This window comes from Triturus cristatus, chromosome 9 (assembly GCF_964204655.1).
Source record: "Triturus cristatus chromosome 9, aTriCri1.1, whole genome shotgun sequence".
Lineage (NCBI taxonomy): Eukaryota > Metazoa > Chordata > Amphibia > Caudata > Salamandridae > Triturus > Triturus cristatus.
Window position 1 is genome coordinate 1,292,951,199 of NC_140592.1, and position 19,420 is coordinate 1,292,970,618.

Below are 19,420 nucleotides of genomic sequence, written 5' to 3' on the forward strand. Positions count from 1 at the left end.
AACTATGAGCGGCCTTTTCTTGAGGAGGCTAACGGGTTACATGCTCGCATTCATCCATCGTGAAACTGAAACTATGAGCGGCCTTTTCTTGAAGAGGCTAACGGGTTACATGCTCGCATTCATCCATAGTGAAACTGAAACTATGAGCGGCCTTTTCTTGAGGAGGCTAACGGGTTACATGCTCGCATTTATCCATCGTGAAACTGTAACTATGAGCGGCCTTTTCTTGAGGAGGCTAACGGGTTACATGCTCGCATTCATCCATCGTGAAACTGAAACTATGAGCGGCCTTTTCTTGAGGAGGCTAACGTGTTACATGCTCGCATTCATCCATCGTGAAACTGAAACTATGAGCGGCCTTTTCTTGAGGAGGCTAACTGGTTCCTTGCTCGCCTTCCATCATGAAACAGAAATCATGATCGGCCTTTTCTTGAAGAGGCTAACGCAGCTTTTCCCAAACTGTAGATTGCGACCAACTGGTTGATCGTGAACAGATTTTTGGTGAGTTGCGAAAATCCAAGTAATAAATAAAATCTTCAAATTCTGGGTCTTATTCAAAAGCTCCTTGCGCCGCTGGTACGTCACTTTTTCCCATATTAAAAATGACACACAAGCGGCCCCAGGGGCTTTTAAATAAGCCCCTCTGTATTTATCTTGTGACATTAGCTGCGCTTTAAAGACGGAGGTGAAATGTGGTAAGCCTTCTGCTGCTTACTTTTTAACAGTGGTGCTGGTGTTTACAAACTCCTCTCACTTTGCAGTGATAGAATGAAAAGTACAGTGAATTATCTGACAATTTTGCTGGAGGGGGGTACATGAGCTGTGAAAGGAATGGCTGTAGATTGTAATTTTTTCTTAACACAACAAATTGTAAATACACTGTACAAATTAAGCAGTTTGGAAAGCAAAAATAAAGCACTTTTTTTGGTCATTCTGATGTGTGATGGAAACAAAGATTTTAATAGGATCCGAACAAATCAAGGCACTTTACTTGGTGATGCAGAAATAATAAATATTCAACAAAACCAGATTTCCACACATTATCCTTTGTGTGCAATATAGTTTTATTAGTAAGGTTGTAGGTCTGAACAAATTTAGTGATCAATGGAAAAAAAGCTGTCTGTAAATGACAATGCGCTACCAAACGATGCTTAGTTACTTTAAAGAAATCACCCGCCTCAAGTCCATTTAAGCTAGGTGGGTCGCCAAAGTTTGCTCTAAGAAGTGGTTCTAAAAAGGTTAGGAAGTTCTGGGCTAACGTGTCAAAAGCTCACCTACCTCTATCATGAAATAAGAACTATTAGCGACGTTTTTTGGAGCGGGTACATGTGTTACCTTCCTCTGTTGTGAAATTAAATCTGTAAGCAGCCTTTTCTTGAAGAGGATATGTGGTACACACTTTCCATACTCTATTATCAAATAGACGATGCAGATTGGATTTTTTGAAAACGCCTTTCTTATGCTGCTGTTGCACTGCCTGTGAATCCTTCTTTTCCTGGTCTCGTTATGACGTTACTAGCTAACTCTTATATTTTTGATGGTTTTGACTTGTGCACGTCTGCTGCCTGTGTCCATCGGTTCATTCTATACGACAGTTTTCTGCTTGCCCAGACTTGCCTCATCAGGACATAGGAGGTCTTGGTAGAAGCAGAAACAATAGGTCCTTGATGTCTCTACATAATCAGTGGCGGCTGCACCCAGGAAGCAGTAGTGGGGTGGGAAGTGGCTTAAAAAATATATTATATATATATATCACTTATCTGCCAGCAGGCTGCAGCCTCTCCTCTGTCCTCTTCCTGGCTTCTGTGGAAACAGGAAGCACCTAGGCTCCCCATTAGCCAATCACAATGCTTCACTGGCCTGAGAGCCGTGGTCCGGCGCTCAGCCAGGGAATGGGGGCCTGGGCATGTTCTCAACGCAGGCTGTAATACAGTCTGCATGGAGATTATGCAAAGTGCGCATGAATGTTTAGCCAGCCCGAGAGGGACGGTACAACAATCATGCGCACTTACATAGTGACCACCACTCCTCTGCTCAGAGAGCAGAGCAGATCTGCCTGCTGAGACGCCGCAACAGGAACAAATAAAATGATAATAACGTACTTATTTTGTCCTTTTTTTTCCACTACGAAAAAAGTAGGGTGACGCTCCTCCACCTTAGCGGAGGAGCCCCCACTGTACATACTTTAATTTGTTTGTCTATAAATGTCTGTGGAATTCAATAACTATTATGAGATGCTTTTACTCCAAGCAATGTGGAGCTTTAAAAGGGACGCACTCAAGCCTGTTCTAGCATTGTTCAGTGGCTCGTTTTTGTCTTTAAAGTTTCATCTTCGTTTCATGTTTTTTTTAGAATATTGCCTCTCTATGGTCACTGTATCCCAACTTGACCCCTTTTTCTTATTTCTAGGATCATGTGGCAAAAGTGGGAGCAAACCCGTCACATCGGCAAGACTCTATTAGAATCCAAAGCAAACAGGCAATTGGTAGATTCTGACGCCCACCTTGATCATCAGGAGTGACTGGACCAACCAGCGCCTCAACTGCGAGATTGCCAATCTGGCTTCTGTGGCCAATGGTAGTGCATGAGACTTTCACTGTCAACAGGAAGATCCATAGGCAAGAAAAATGACAGCACCAGGCACAAGTGTAGATGTGGCTGAAGCCCTAAGAAGGAAGCACACAACAAGGGAGATACAAGGAGCGCTTGTTCTGTAGTTTTTCCACATATTTATTTATTACACATCTTAAATTATTAAGTGCATGTGTTTGTGACCTGATTTCAAGAGTTCTTGATTCTGCATAAATGGAAAAGTGAAGAAAGGGAAATAGACGGATCAGGACATTACTCAATGGTAGTAGAGTGCAATGAAACTTGTTAGTAAGGCAACGAGACATAAAAATGAAGACTTTGGTGGGTGCTCAGTATATTCAGTAAATCAGAGCCTTGTCCCGTCCTCGCGGCTTGATGATCTTCTCAGAGTTCTTAATGACAATGTCGTACAGGTTGGCCTACAATATTAAGAGAAAGGAGACGTCATTCGGAATAAGCATTAATTTCAAGTATTTTACCCTTACCCTCACCGCATCACATCTTTATTCAGACATACACTTCCACCACACAAGCACACTATCACCCCATTCTCTTTTTAGGGCTGGGGTCTTGGGGTGGGAAAGGTTCTCAATGCTATGGGTTAGGATGAGATTCCAGCTAGCTTGTGAAGTAAGTCCTGGGCTTCACATCAAGCATGCTACTCTGCTCCGCTGCAAGGGGACATGCCTGTAGGAGCCAGCCCTCCTCTCCATTCAGCTTTGGGCTTCACATACAAACTGACCCCTTAGAGCGGCTGAGTTAGAAATGGAACTTACATAAGTGTTCCTGATCTCCATCACCATCACTCGCAGCTCGGCGTAGTGAGCCTCGTCAAGCTCATGCACCAGCTGACGGTAGTCTCCCTGAGAACAAGACCACAAGAAGATCAAATAAGATACATGTGCCCGCAGGGTCATGGGCAGGGCAGAGACAGAAACCATTTACATCATTCCCTTGGGCACGGACAGCATATTATGAACACAGACATTGAATTAGATGTTAAGATACATGGTTGGTCACATGTCATGAAGCAGGTTCAGTCATATAAGGTTTATTCGTGAAGACACCCGAGTGGCAATACAGTAGGATACAAATATTAAGCCATGTTATTAAGAAAGTTCATAAAATGATTCTTACATAGTTATATATTTATAAGGTGGTGTGTGTCCCCTCTCAACCAGTACAGTGCCCTGTCAAAAAACAGGAGCTGCAGCTTGGTGTTTGGAAGGGGAAGAGAGTCCAATCGAGAAGGGAAGGCATAGTTCAAGTTATTTACTGCTTTGTTTTTTTCTACTGCTGGAACTTGTTCTGCTGACATTCAGGCTCGTTGGATGTCCTGGCTGCTGGACAGCAGACTTGGAACAGTTTTGTCTACAGCTAAAAATAATTCAGAATGATGGCCCAATGTGCGGCTGCGAGCCTCAAAGATCTGAAATGTCTGCCGGATCTCCGTGGCACAGTCTTGTTCACAGATAGTTATAGACGAAAAAGATACTAATTTGTGGGTTGATGTGGAAGGATGAGACTAATGACTTGCAGAGGAGTTCACACAGTGATTAACTTGTTACTGCACAGAAAAGTCCCTTTTCCTCCTAACTTGTGGGGATGATGTTAAAAGGTTGTACTTTGGAAAGACAGACAGACAACTTTTGACAAAACAGACCTAAAGCTGACTTTTAGAAAATATCTACAGAATGCAAAGGCTGCTCCACATAGAACTCCCATGGGACCCTCCCTGCTGCTTAATAATTGCAAAACGACTTATTTGCTCAAGAATGGGGCATGGTTGCCTTCCAGAGACTGATACCATCTGTGCACGGACCTCCACATACAGAACAAACCCAGCTAGTAATGGTGGTCTTGGATGCTCATTGAACAGTAGCGCTACCAAGCAGCCCTAATATTAAACACTGAACAGTCTGATTAGACTTCACTCACAAAATTCAGGGACACCGGACCCCATCACTCTGGTCAATGAGAAATCTGAGATCCCTGCAGAAGACTCCTAAAGTGCTAAAAGTGCATAGCAGTGGCGAAACACACTATACACTCTTAGTAGCCGTCTGAGAGTCTGGCGGCGGAGCCCAAGCCTTAGTACGATCATAGGAGAACTTTAAGCTCTCCACATAGCAAGGTCATATAAGGTGTTTGGTTTCTGATAGGATCATGATATGGGTGGGGAGGAAGATCTCTTTATTTTAGCAGCTTAACATTGTTTTGGATGAGAAGGATGTGTGGCGTGCACATCCTAATCGGTATTAACATCATAAAGGCTCGCTCGATGTTAATCTTCATAGCTAAAATACAAACTACCAAGTTGGCAGTGTAAGATCACCAATATGATCCGTTTATGGCCCTTTTAAGGAGGTTGTTACCCAAAACAGTAAGACCTAAATTCAACTCCCGAATACAGTGAGGCTTTTTGACGAGGACGGGCAAGGCTTTAAATAACAGAAAAAGTCCTTAATATAATTTCTATTTCCCCTTTCCCCTGCTGAATAGTATACAGAAACACCCTCTTACATACCAGGCAGCCAAATGGCAAACCACAGATAAAATGTAAGTAAATGCGCTCCCCTCATTATGGTCTTAGAAGGGAAGATAAGGAGCACCTTTCTCTGATGTGAAATTCAAGATGACTTATTCCTTACAGTCCACTCAATTGATCCATAGATAATGGATCATGAGAAACTAGCCTAAGTCAACAGACAGTGGGTTCACCAAATTGGCGAGCCTCAACAATTTAGAAAAGAAAAATGATTTTCTAGAGTCCCCTCACTCACCCAGGGTTGCCCCTAGGTGACCTGCTTCATCATTGGGGCCATCCCAAGCACCTACTGCTCACCCTGCACTCTAAAGGGCTCAATACTCACTCATGAAGGCATACAGCTCATCCAGTGTACACCTAGAGCCACACAGCTCCCTCTGCGCTCACGCAGGCACACCATTCACTGTTGGGTGTGGCCGATACACACCCAATAACAGAGACTGGTCTCCCTGTTCTCGTGGCAATCTCTCAAATCAGGCAATCTGCCTAACTAGTCCCCAAAAGCATTCTAGGTTTCCCCATTTCTGGGGCAGTCTGGGGGATGCAGCCCTTAGACGACCTGCAGCATACAGGCAGGTTTCGCGGATCTCAGACCAGTATCCCAAAACAACCTGTCTGCTTCCTTAGATCCAGAGAATAGCCTATAAAAACACACCCGGTCTTCCTGACTTTTGAAGTGGGTGCAGCCTCTACACAATCCACCATACAGCACTGGTCTCCTGGATCATAGGCTAGCCTCGCAAGCTCGCCTGTATTCCCAGCCCAGCACAAATTGAACCCATAGCATGCAGCCAGCCAGCTGTGGTATGTGCACCCGCAGCATAGGCCTCTGCCAAGGCTGGCCGAGGACAAACAATCTCACCACTAGCCGGGTCTCACCATAAATCAGTTGAGTGACTCAGAGACTCCTGCCTCCTCCCTTTACCCCTCATAACCTCTGTTATCCCGCCAGAGGAGTCCTGAAGTCAAGATGAGAGAAAGGCGAGAGCTTCCCTCGTGCCTGGTTTGATGCTCTTTTTTTCTACTGTGGCATTAAAAAAGCATAAGCACTTCAAGTGTGAGAGCGGACACAGCCGAGCAGGTAACTTATCGCAATGTTGGATTTCGCAAATTCCTGTTAGCTTGTCATCTCTACAACACTTTTGGCTAGAACGCTGCTGGCTTGGAACATGAGGATGACACAAACAGCAGCACAACTACATGTGCAACGTTTATCAACTACCATGTTCTATACTGAAAGCTAAGGGCAGCAATCAGGAGGGAAACTACGGTGGCTCCCCTTTGTGGGTAAAAATTCTATTGAATTGCCTTCTGGCCCAGTGTAAACAGGGGGAGGGGTGGCAAATGGGGGTTCATCCACGTTAAATCTAATGGTCCCCAAGAGAGGCAGAGAGCAGGCCCACTATTCCCGACTCTTTTATTTAATCAGAAGCCAGAGTAGAGTTGTCAGTATCCACATACACCTTTTTTCACTATTTTGACTCCTGATAGGACAAGATGGTGTCTGATTGACAAGCCCTGAAGCTCCATTATCTGACATGCTGCACTACATGACGCTAGTGCAGCATCTCCGATATGTGTTTAGTCTGTGTGAGGCTGGGCTGTAACAGCCCCCGCCTTACACATACGCAATACATCCAGTGGAGCCCTCTTCTGCTGGCAAGTTTAATAGTGCAGCTTTTACATGCAAACAAACTATTAGACCATTTATTTTCATGTAGATGCTGGATCATGCCAAGCCATGGAGATATAGCGAGGTAATGGATCGACGCCCTTGGTGTCCCTATGGCCCAGCCGCCCTGTTTCTCACCCAGGAGGCAGAGTGATTCCTAGGCTGGAGAAGCAGTTACAATGACGTGTTTTATGTCCAGCATGGATCCATCACTGAGGCTACCTCCTTAAAGTTAGAAGAGCCAACAAACTGTAGTGATCATTGTAGCACCCAGTGACTCACTATCCATAAACAGACCTCCATGGCTAAAATCCATTGGTGCAAATATGTGCTCCTTTTGAAATGCTGAACTTTGCTGTGTTGTGGTCTGCCGTAATCAACATCCTTTACTATCGAGGGAAAGAAGATGATTCTTGAAGGCAAGAAAGATTTCCTTCAGCTGGACTCGTATATGTTTAGTAGTTCACTTTTAAGTCCTGTTAATTCATTAAGCTGGGGCAGGGATCTGGGGGTGGGGTGGATAATAGGTTGGCCATTCATAACTTGTGTTCTTCTAGTGTTACAAGGCATTAAGCTGACTGATAGAAACTGTTGGACTTGACCCTCTCTGCTGGTCATCTCCAAATTCTTTGCCTTCACCCTCCTATTTTCTGAACCCGTTCTTGTTGGCTCTTAGGACTCTACCACTGCTAACCAGCATTAAAGTGCTTGTACGCTCTCCTTTACCTTACACCCAAATTGGCACATTTAAATTTACTTGTAAGTCTCTAGTAAAGTGGTACTACATGTACCTGGGGCCTGTAAATTAAATGCTACTAGTGGGTTTGCAGCACTAATTGTGCCACCCACACAAGTAGATTTTTAAACATGTCTCAGGTCTGCCATTTCAGCCTGTGTGTACAGTTTTAAACTGCCATTTCGACCTGGCAAGATAAACATATTGCGCGGCCCAAACCTATAGACTATAAGTCACCCCTAGGGTAGGCCCTACACAGCCCAGAGGTCAGGCTGCAGTGTATTTAAACTGTTGAACATGTATTTTAAAGTTTTACATGTCCTGGTAGTCAAAAACTCGTAAATGTATTTTTCCCTACTGTGATATTACATTTATTAAGTAGTAACTTTCAATTGGGAGCAGAAAGGAATGTTACATTTTGGTATCTAAAGAATTGTAATTTAAAACCCTTTTTTAATGGTAAAGTCGGATTTTAAGTCACAGTTCTGAAAATGGCAATTCTAGAAAGTTGAGAAATGTAGCAGCGATGATGCACTCAAGTTCCTAAATTAACCAAAAGTTCTCAATGAATCAAATGTAATCAATGTTGGTGTGCGTCCACACCCCGCCACCCATTCGAAATTGAAAAAAATAATCTAGGACTGACAGTCATAGACAGAAATCGCACTACCCCGAGCACTGAAAATGAGTGTTACACAATGTTAATCAAAAATTTCAAACTCAAATTATCTAAACATCTAAACATGAATACAGCGTAAATATTGTCACCATATTCATGTTTAATTATAGATTTCCCCTGACGAAGGGTGAATGTGCACCCGTAATGCATTGGGAATTATGAAACCCGCATCAGAATGCATTACCGAATTGATGATTTCAATACAAATTTACTGAAGTGGTTCATCAGTGAATAAAACAAGTTGAAGTCCCGAATCTACATGAAGTCACTTGGGTACTATGTGTCACAACATTTTGAATATACGCTGTTTATCAGATTACTTTGTTTATTTGAGCAACTAACTTGAGATTGAAATTTGTGATTAACATTGTGTAACACTCATTTTGAGTGCTCGGGGTAGTGCGAAGTCTGTCTAAGACTTTCAGTCCTAGATTTGTTTTTTCAATTCTAGGAAGTTGCCATTTTCTTGTCCTAACCATTCTGTGCCTGTAGCCTGTATCCTTGGTCACATGACAAGGAGTAAGCCGGCAGCTGGTCTTTGTATATTGCTCCCAGTTTGGCAGGACCAGATAATCACATCTGGAGCTTTGTGCTTTTAAGCACTGTTTTCAGTGAAATCTTTAAAACTGCATATCTCCATTTCTACTAATTGAATTTTTGTCTATTTGGTCTCAAATAATTCATTAAATTCTACTCTATTTTTCTAATTTTGTGCGGGATTTTCCTTGTGTGGTGTTTTTATCTTATTACTGTTTGAAGTGTTGAATAAATATTTTAGACATTGCCTCTAAGTTAAGGCTGACTGCTTTTGTGCCAAGCTACCAGAGGGCTGAGCACAGATTTGAGGGTTGCTTGTGTTTCACCTTCACAGGAATTGTAGTTGCTTCTTGAGTAGAGTTTTGCCACCTTTAACAAGAAACCCAGTTTCCTACAGAAACTGTTCCTCAGCATGGCCAATATTTATCCTAGCTGTTTTCTCTCATTTTCTCCAACTGCTGTGAATCGAAAGGAGTTCAGCAATCACTCTATGTTCTATTTCTCCAAAGCTGACCATGAGCCCTGCCAGAGAAAGGCCTTTCCCCCCTCTTTCTGAAAACCTTTATTTACTCCTGACCCATTTTCATCAAATACGCTGGAAGAAGTGTATCCTGGATATTTTAACTTGCACTTTGACGACCCAAAAGCGGTAACAGCCGTCAAATTAATAGCAGATCTTGCGACCTTGCAGCTATCGCAAAAGGTCTCAAACGCCACTCACATCAAAGGACACTGCCTTGACTCTGTGTCTTCCAATCTAGAGAACCTTATAGGAGATGATCCCATTCCCATCCCTTGGTCCGACCATTTCCTTATTGCCCTTTCATGGTGCCCCAGGAGCCTCAATTCCCATGTCCAACCTTTAATGACCTTAGGTCAGCCCTGGTCCAAGCTCAATCTAGACAATTGGATTCAAGTATTGAATAAGACCAGACCTGTACCGGATTCCTGTCCAGTTGCAGCTGATAAGGACTTCTGCAACTGGATTGAAGACTCACTAAATCAGGTCTTGCCAAAAACCTTGATTAAGAAAAAAACCAGCTCCTATAAATCCCCTTGGTACTCTGCGGAATTGCGGGCTCTTAAGCAATGTTGTAAAGTACATGAGAGAAGGTGGAGGAAAGACTTCTCTGCCAGTAAGAAGGACGATTATAGAAGAGCCGTCTGTAAATACAGAGCAGAAATTAAGTAGGCCCAAGCATCTTTTTATGAGGAAAAAATTATTTTGACATCAAACTCTCCTAGAGAAACCTTTCTTATCATTACGAAACTTATTAAAATCCCTGCCCCCCCTATCGCCCCTGATATATCAGGTAAACGATGCAATAAACAGGCAGAATCTTTTAGCACTAAAATTCATAACATCTTGAAATCGCTATCTCATGTCGAGGACGAACGCGATGATCAATGCGCCACTCTCCCTAGTCATCTGTTGGAGTCCTTTCCCCCTCTTCCCCAAGAAACCCTTTTGACCCTGCTATCTTGGGTGAAAAGTGGCTCACCCAGGGATCCGGCACCCATGAACATTTTGGAAAAGGCAGTATCCACAGTCGCCCCTGTTGTAGCAAAAGTGATTAATACTTCCCTTAACACAGGAGTAGTGCCCCCTAAGTGGAAAAGGGCAATGGTAAAGTCATTATTGAAAAAACCTAACCTGGACCCGGTGGAGTTAGGTAATTATCGCCCTATCTCCCTCCTTCCTGGGATCGCCAAAGTGGCAGAGAAACATGTGAACTTTATACTCTCCACATTTTTGGAATCTCATAGTGTCCTGCACCCCTCTCAGACCGGATTCCGTCAACGACAGAGCACGGAGACCGCTCTGGTAGCTGTAGTAGAGGAAAGTAGAAAAATTGTGGACTCCGGAGGGTCGGCAGCCATCATCTTTCTCGACCTGAGTGCAGCATTTGATATGGTAAACCATCGTACTCTTATCCACCGTCTCCAAAAAATAGGAATAGCTGCTACGGCCCTGAAATGGCTTTGTTCCTTTCTGCTATGTGGCATCCTCCAAGGCTCGTCATTAAGCCAGACTCTTTTTAATATATATATATATATATGCCCCCTTGGCAGCAATCATTGCACTATTTGGAATTCAAATGGTAACTTACGCCGACGACACCCAATTAGTCGTGGCTCTTAACCAAGCAACTCAGCAGGCCAAGGCCCTTTATCTATGCTTAACTGAGGTCTCTAAATGGATGAATGCCTCCCAGTTGAAGCTGAACGGGGAAAAGACAGAGATTATGATTTTGGGTAACCCCGCCCCAGCTATATTGGAGTCCCTGTGGCCAGCAAGCATGGGTCCACTTCCAGTTTTTAAAACTGAAATAAAGAGACTGGGCATCTGGCTTGACCAGAACCTGTCCTTCAAGGTGCAGGCAAGAAAGACAGTGGCCACCTGTTTTGGCCTGCTCAGAATGGCTAGGAAAGTGCTTCCTCTTCTTCCTCCACTAGCCAAGAAAGTCCTAGTCCAGTCCTTGAGGATCGACAATGGCAATGCACTTTATTTAGGAGCCCCAACGGCAGTCATGACTAAATTACAAAAGATCCAAAACTGTGCAGCCAGACTGCTACTGGGTGTATCCAATCGTACCTCAGCTAAACCATCTATTCGCTCAATGCACTGGCTGCCGGTGAAGGAAAGGGTACATTTTAAAGCCCTCTGTATTGTTCATAAGTCCCTTCAAGGAATGGACTTCCATTATTTGTACCTATGATTCGCCCATATAAAGCTAACAGGAATCTCCGGTCGGACGACCTCCACTTGGTGTCGGTCCCTAAAGTCAAGAGGGCCAGAAGTAGTGGCCGTCTTTTTTCTCCTAATGCTGCCAAACTATGGAACGCATTGCCACTCCCGTTACGGAGGGAACCCAACCACCTAGTCTTCCGAAGACACTTGAAAAACCATTCTGTTCCCATAATCCACCTCCGCTCTATTCGATCAGTCTTGTCCAGCGCTGGGAGACCTTCTGGTAGCCATGAGCTATACAAATGCTCTTTTACTCATTCATTCATTCATATTTTCCCTGTATGTGTCTTGTTATATAGACAGATTGTAAGACTCCGTTTTAGATCTCTCATTTATTAGTTTTGATTTCCTAAGGGAGGATTGGCATATCAACAATCAGAATGCCCTTCAGTTCTCTAGTGTGTAACTATGTAGTCACTGCCAAATATAGGTTTGCACGCATCTCAATACAAACCCCATTAATGCTTCCTCTACTTTCTCAGGCTTTCTCCTGCAGATTTGGTGCAGTGACTATTTTATTTTCTCCCCATCTATATTTCTATTCGTTTTGTAGTTACCATGTCTGTGTTTTTCTCAATTGCAAAATGTATCAATTACCCTGCTGTCCTTATGGAGGATATTTACCCATTACCATCGGCGCTCACTTGGCTCCAATTTTGTAACAACCTCATTAACACATTTTTCTTGAGTCCGTGTTCTGCTCTATTTTTCTGAGCACTGTTAGCCAGCATGCGAGGTCCCAAAGGGGATGGCTGAATCCTATTTTTTTTCCCTTTTTATCTTTGAGGGCACCGTTTGGTCTCAAACCCATTTATTGTTGCCTGCAACCCTTCTTCAGGGCGAGGGCGACCAGTTGATCTTCTCAGGGAGGTAAGTTTGGGAGTGTTCGAGCTCAGAACTCAACAATCAGCCAAGAGACCACACAATAAGGCAAATGTCTAGCCCAGTGTTTTTCTTTACACAAGAATGATAAGAAGTTTGATCACATAGTTTTAGTAAAGAATAAACATTACAATAATCCTAGTTGTCTCTGGGTACTACCTTCTGTAGGCACTACACCCACCTCGCTCCGTCTCTGTTCCAGATTCTTTCCCCGTTTCTGGGTTCCCTCATCTCTAGAGGTTATTAGGAGCAGTGTGAATCAGATTGAAGTGCAGTTCAATCACCCACAGTTTACAATGCACTCAGTATCAAGTCTTACCCTTTCATAGGAAGAGTTCTCTCTTAAGGTCTTTTTACAGTCACCTTACAGTTTGGCAGGGCGGCACACTGGCAGTCTTAGCTGCGATCCTGTGGCATGGATGGAGTGGGCCCATTGTGACCAGTGCAGTCAATCGTCGGACGAGCTGCAGTCTTGATCATGTGGTCCCAACTAGATCATAAGTTGGTCCTAGGGGGGGTTCCTATACAACTGGAAGTTGTAGCCCACAACTGAGCCGAATGGACAGCATGTGTAGCCTGACTGGCCCTTCGCCAATTCTGCAGGTGCAGCCCTGCCGGGTGTCTGGGGTCGTAGTCTGCACCAGGAACGGAAGAGAACATCAGTGGTGCCCCCAGGTCTTCTGCTCTTGTGTTTTTCTGCTTCTTCTGCACATTCCATGGCCACCAGGGACACGCTAGACCTCACTTTTCAGAACAGTCTCTTCTCCGACATGGCCAGGCAGTCTCCTTTCCTCTCTTAGTAGGCAGGCTTCTAGGTGCTTTCGGGCAGGTACACAGCTCCCCAGCACAAGATCGAGACTTCAGATAATGTCCCCTCACACTAGGAAGACTGGTTGTCGGTCAGACAGCAGTGCTGGATCCATGACTAGCCCTCTGATTACACTGCAGAGAACTCCCTTCCTTGGTCATAGAGGAGTTGGAACTGGAACAAAGTGGGGTGGTTTGGGTCCCACTTTCATAAAACCCTTTGACCGGAGATGTGGATCAACAGTCTCACACCACAGAACTGTTTGAGGTAGCTTTATTAAATATCCTTCTCAGACTGTCCTCCCCGAGACAGCCTTTGTGTAGAGTGATGTTTCACATAGCCGGTAGTACTGGGGCAATCTCCACCCTGAAGCACCCATAACAAAGGCACAAAGAGGTGTGGAGTTTCTGCTTCTGGTTGCCGACAACACAACTGAAGAGTGATCGGGGAAAGACAAAATGGCAGGCCTCCCCTGAGGGCTTCCTCTCCTTTCACAACACCTCACAACCGAGTCTGCAGTCCCACCTCTTGTACCTACTATTAACCAAAGGGCCGTGTTCTGAAAGACTCATTTCCAGCTCTTTTCTAACCAAAAGGCTTCACAGAATATGTAAAGGAGATCAGTCTCTACTCTCCTCACTTCAATGTCTAAGCCTCCTCCTGTCGTCTGCAGGAATGTAAGGATACTCTTCCACTGCAGGTACAGTCCTTACCCTCTATGTTGAACGAGGCAAGGCCTGGGGCATCCAAGATGGATCCCACTGGCCTCCACTACTCTGGTTCACTTGCAGACACCATGCGTGCACTACACTGAGCAAACACAACACGCTTTTCACACGCACATTGAAACGGAGCTCTACACAAATGGGCTGGCAGGCCTCTACTCCAGTGATGCAAATATAAAGGTCCGGTCACACTACAGATATTTTACATTGAAGCCATCATCAATCTATGTATTAAACCCACGACTGGGACAGCAGTCCTGTGTCACAAATGAGACCACACTTGGTGCTCCCATCCAGATCACAGGACAAGTAAAGGACCTCCCAAAGTCAGGGACAGGCCTAGGCCTCCGTGCATATGATAAATAGGGCCAAAATTAAATGTCAGTATATTAGATACACGAAGGCAGGCAGGCAGGGGACATGCTCCTTTACTTTGCTAAAGAAATTCTTGTCCCAACAGTAACCAGTCTTCTTTTTGTGCTTCCTACACTCACCACCTCTCTCACTAGCCTGCTTTTGACAACAAATGTGCTCAGTGTCCTTTGGTTTTCTTCTGATTCCATATGGCTTTATATTCCATTCTCATGGTCGTCTCACCCTCCGTTTTACACTCCAATCTGCATAAGGATGTCACCTTTCACCTTCTTGGTGCCACTTAGAGCATGTGAAGTGGAAAAGGAGTTTGGTGGTCCACAAAGATCCCTCTTGCTTGAGTAGTAGCTTGAAGTGCCAGCCACTCCTGGGGTTTACTTTTGTCACAAGATATTTGCTAGGGTTTTCTTCCTTTGGCCAAACATTTTACTTCATGGAGACTTTGGGGCATATTTACAAGTCCTTCTCACCACCGCAAAGTCACTTTTCTCGACATTGTGGTGGCAATAGGAGCTTTGCCTTATTTACAAGGCAGCCTTAACGTGGCTTAATGCTGCCTTGTAAATACGGCACCCTTTCACACTATACTTAGTGTGAAAAGGGGGAGTAATGGGTGTTGTAGTGGGTGTTCCACCCATTGATTTTTATACTGCCCCATATTTACAAGGGCGGCGTCAACATTGGGCAGCGCCAAAATTAAGACCAAGGAAAACCTGGTCTTACCCTGGCACAACGATGAGAAAGGAATATGCTACTTACCAGTATGCATCTGTTCTTGGCATGTAGAGCTGCAGAGTTGTACACTTAGCATAGATCGCCATCTGGTGTTGGGCCCGGATGTTTGCAGTTTGTTTTTGTTCTTTGGACAGTCTTTGGAAGTCACGAGTTCGGTGACTCCTCCTTCGGTCTGTAATGCGCATGGGCTTCGGCTCCATCCTCAGATTGTTTTTCGCCAACAGGGAAATGATGGAGCGTAGTAATAACAGTGAGAAACCCATGTGTGTTGAATCTAAATAAGATGGACTGGAACGGATACAGGTAGCCGGGGAGGCGGGTGGGCGTGTACAACTCTGCAGCTCTACATGCCAAGAACAGATGCATACTGGTAAGTAGCATATTCCGTTCGAGGCATATGAGCTGCAGATTGTACACTTAGCATAGATTATATAGCAGTACCCAACCTTAGCGGCGACCACCGGTATCCGTTGCAGTGGTTTGAAAAAGTGTCTTTAGTACAGCCTGGCCCACACTAGCTTGCTGCTTGGAATGCACATCTACACAGTAATGTTTTGTGAAGGTGTGCGGTGTTGACCATGTGGCTGCTTTGCAGATGTCATCTAAGGGTATGTTCCCTAGAAAAGCCATAGAAGCCCCTAACTTTCTAGTAGAGTGGGCTTTAGGTGGAACAGATAATGTTCTCTTTGCCTTTTGATAGCAAATTTGTATACACTTTACAATCCACCTAGCTATCCCTGATTTAGAGATGGGGTTGCCTTTATGTGGTGGAGAGAAGGAAACGAACAATTGTTTAGTCTTCCTGAAGGGTTGCGTTCTTTGTATGTAGTACAGCAAAGCCCTTTTAACATCGAGTGTGTATAAGGCCCTCTCTGCAACAGATTGAGGTTGCAAGAAAAAGACAGGTAATTCCACCGATTGATTGAGATGGAAGGGGGAAATGACCTTGGGCAGAAACTTCGGATTTGTGCGAAGTATGACCTTGCTGTGGTGTATTTGTAGGAAGGGTTCCTGTATAGTGAACGCTTGTATTTCACCAACCCTTCTAAGGGAAGTGATAGATACGAGGAAAGCTGTTTTCCAGGTGAGGAACTGTAGCTCACATTTATGCATTGGTTCAAAGGGTGGACCCATTAGCCGTGTAAGAACTACATTTAGATTCCATACAGGGGAAGGTGGTGCCCTGGGAGGAATTACTCGTTTAAGGCCTTCCATAAAGGCCTTAATAGCAGGCACTCTGAAGAGTGATAAATGCTGTCTGTTTTGTAGATAAGCAGCAATCGCTGCCAGGTGTAGGCGTATGGATGAATATGCCAGGTTACACCTGTGAAGATGGAGCAGATAGCATATGATGTGCTGTATGGATGCATCTAAAGGGTTGATTGTATTGTTACGGCAGTAAATTACAAATCTTTTCCACTTTGCAGCATAGCATGCTCTAGTGGTAGGACGTCTGGCTTCCATGATAATGTTCATACAATCAGGGGGAAGGTTAAGGTAACCAAATTCTAAGATTTCAGGAGCCAGATCGCAAGGTTGAGCTGAGCTGGGTCCGGGTGCCTGATTTCTCCATGGTTCTGGGTTAGGAGGCATGGGGATAGATGCAGTTTTTGATGTGGTACCACTGATAGCTGTAGTAGTGTGGTGTACCACGGTTGCCTGGCCCATGTTGGGGCTACCAGAATGAGTGTGAGGGAGTGCTGCTGTAGCTTCCTTACCACTAATGGAATTAATGGGAGAGGTGGAAAGGCGTACGCAAATCTGCCTGACCAGTTCATCCATATCGCATTGCCTTTGGACAATGGGTGTGGGTATCTGGCGGCGAAGCTTGGGCATTTGTTGTTTTCGTGGGTGGCGAAGAGGTCTATCTGAGGATGACCCCACATTTGGAAGAATGGGTGAAGAACTTGTGGATGCAGTTCCCATTCGTGTAGTTGTTGCGTTTGTCTGCTGAGCAGATCTGCCATGGTGTTTTGTACGCCTGGAACGTGCTGTGCCAGGAGAAAGATGTTTTGGGGAATTGCCCATCTCCATATGCTCTGGGCTAAGCGGGAGAGCTGGGGAGAGTGTGTCCCCCCCTGTTTTTGGATATAATACATTGCAGTCATGTTGTCTGTGCGAATGAGGACTGCTTTGCCCGAAATCTGTTTTTGAAAAGATTTTAGGGCTAGAAAGATCGCCAAGAGCTCCAGATGGTTGATGTGGAGCGATTTTTGCTGTGGCGTCCATAGACCTTGCATTGTGAGGTGTAAGAGGTGCGCTCCCCAGCCGGAGAGCGATGCGTCCGCTGTTAGAATCACCTGAGGAACCGGGTCCAGGAACGGCCGCCCTTTGAAAAGGTTTGTGGTGTTCCACCACTGCAGAGAGTGATGGGTGCGGCCGTCCACCAACACCAGATCCGTCAGCTGACCCTGGGCCTGGTTCCACTGTCGTGCTAGGCACTCTTGAAGTGGACGCATGTGGAGTCTTGCATGGGGCACTATAAAAATGCAGGACGCGATCATTCCTATGAGCTTCATAAACACTCTTGCTGGAAGAGAGTGTTGAGGAAGGAATGTTTTGCGCAAGGCTTGCATGCTTGCGATTCTGGCTGAGTTTGGATAGGCAATACCTTTGGAGGTGTCTATAGTGGCCCGAGATATTGCTTTGTGTGAGATGGTAGGAGGTGGGACTTTTGGTAGTTCACCGTGAAGCCTAGCCGGTGGAGCAGTTGAATGGTGCTGTTGGTATGTTGCACACATTGGTTGTAGGACGCGGCTTTTATGAGCCAGTCGTCTAAGTAAGGGAAGACGTGAATATGTTGACGTCTGAGGTGTGCTGCTACAACTGCTAGGCATTTGGTAAACACCCATGGTGCGGTGGTGACCCCGAAGGGGAGAACTGTGAACTGGTAATGTTGACCGTCCACCACAAACCTGAGGTACTTTCTGTGAGAAGGGTGTATTGGAATGTGAAAGTATGCGTCTTTCAGATCCAAGGTAGTAAGAAAGTCCCCCTGACAAAGGAGCGGGAGGACTTGTTGTAGGGTGACCATGTGGAAATGGTCTGAATGTATGTATGCATTTAGAGGCCGGAGGTCCAGAATGGGCCTCAGGGTCCCGTCTTTTTTCGGTATTAGGAAATACAGAGAGTAGACCCCTAGATTCTGCTGATTGACGGGGACCTGCTCTATAGCGTGTTTTTGGAGGAGGGAGAGCACCTCCTGTTTGAGCAGTGTTGAATGTTCTTGAGACATTGGACGGTGCCTTGGTGGGATATTGGGTGGGGTAGATGTTAGCTGGAGACAGTACCCTGACCGAATAATTTGGGTCACCCATTTGTCCAATGTTATGGACTCCCATGCGTGTATAAAGTTTTGTAGTCTGCCCCCGACTGGAGTGGAATGGTCTGGGGGGAGCGAAGGGAAGTCATTGTGCGGGCGGGGTGGCAGAACGGGTGGTGTTAGTTTTGCCCCTGCCCTTATTGTTGTTGCCTCTGTAACCACCCCTTTGGTTGCCCTTTGAAAAGGTATTTTGAGGAGGGGACTTGTAGGAGGTAGAGGCGCTATCGGTGGAGTAGCCTCTGCCTGTGCTACGAAAGGATGAGCGTCGAAAGGAGCGTTTGGGGGCTTGTGATTGTAGTGCCCCCATAGACTTTGCTGTGTCTGTGTCCTTTTTCATCTTTTCTAATGCTTCGTCCACCTTTGGCCCAAAGAGAGTTTGTTGGTCAAAGGGGTGATTTAGTATGGACGCCTGGACTTCAGGCTTGAACCCTGAGATCCTGAGCCAGGCATGACGACGAAGCAGGACACTAGTGTTTATGGCTCTAGAAGCAGTGTCAGCTGCATCGAGGGCACACTTAATAGAGGTGTTAGTAATTAGTTTACCCTCCTGTATTAGGTCATGAGCCTTGCGTTTGTGTTTTTCGGGGAGGTGCTGCATAAGAGCCTCAAGCTCGTCGTAGTGTGCTCTGTCATAGCGCGCAAGTAGCGCTTGTGTATTTGCAATGCGCCACATGTTTGCAGCTTGGGAGGCGGTGCGTTTGCCAGACGCGTCTAGAAGTTTGGATTCTTTATCTGGCGGTGGGGCTTCTCCTGAGGACTGGGAGTTAGCCCGCTTTCTAGCTGTGGACACAACTAGGGAATCTAAGGGAGCAGGGCCCTTGATGTATGCAGGGTCTGTGGGTGCCGCCTTGTACTTTTTTTCTATTCTAGGGTTCAATACCCTGGCCCTGAAAGGGTCTTTGAACACCTCTGCAGCATGCTTGGTGACGCCTTTAAGCATGGGCAAGATAGACGTGGACTTGTCCTGAATGTCAAATGTGTCCAGTAGGAAGTCGTCTTCCACTGGTTCACTATGCATTTCCACCCCATGGTAGTGTGCTGCTCTCTGCAGTAAGTGGTG

General features: G+C 45.4%; 1 protein-coding gene across 1 annotated transcript in view; it reads right to left on the reverse strand.

Annotated features, from left to right (window-relative positions):
- Window positions 1-1,046: 1,046 nt before the first annotated feature.
- Window positions 1,047-19,420, reverse strand: part of LOC146799803 (proteasome activator complex subunit 1-like) — a 170,950-nt gene continuing 152,576 nt past the window's right edge. The window contains exons 10-11 of the mRNA XM_085627485.1: window positions 3,369-3,455; window positions 1,047-3,011 (exon numbers count right to left, since the gene is read on the reverse strand). Of these exons, the coding sequence (XP_085483611.1) occupies window positions 2,931-3,011; window positions 3,369-3,455 (168 nt within the window). The 3' untranslated portion in view covers window positions 1,047-2,930. The remainder of the gene's footprint in view (window positions 3,012-3,368; window positions 3,456-19,420) is intronic.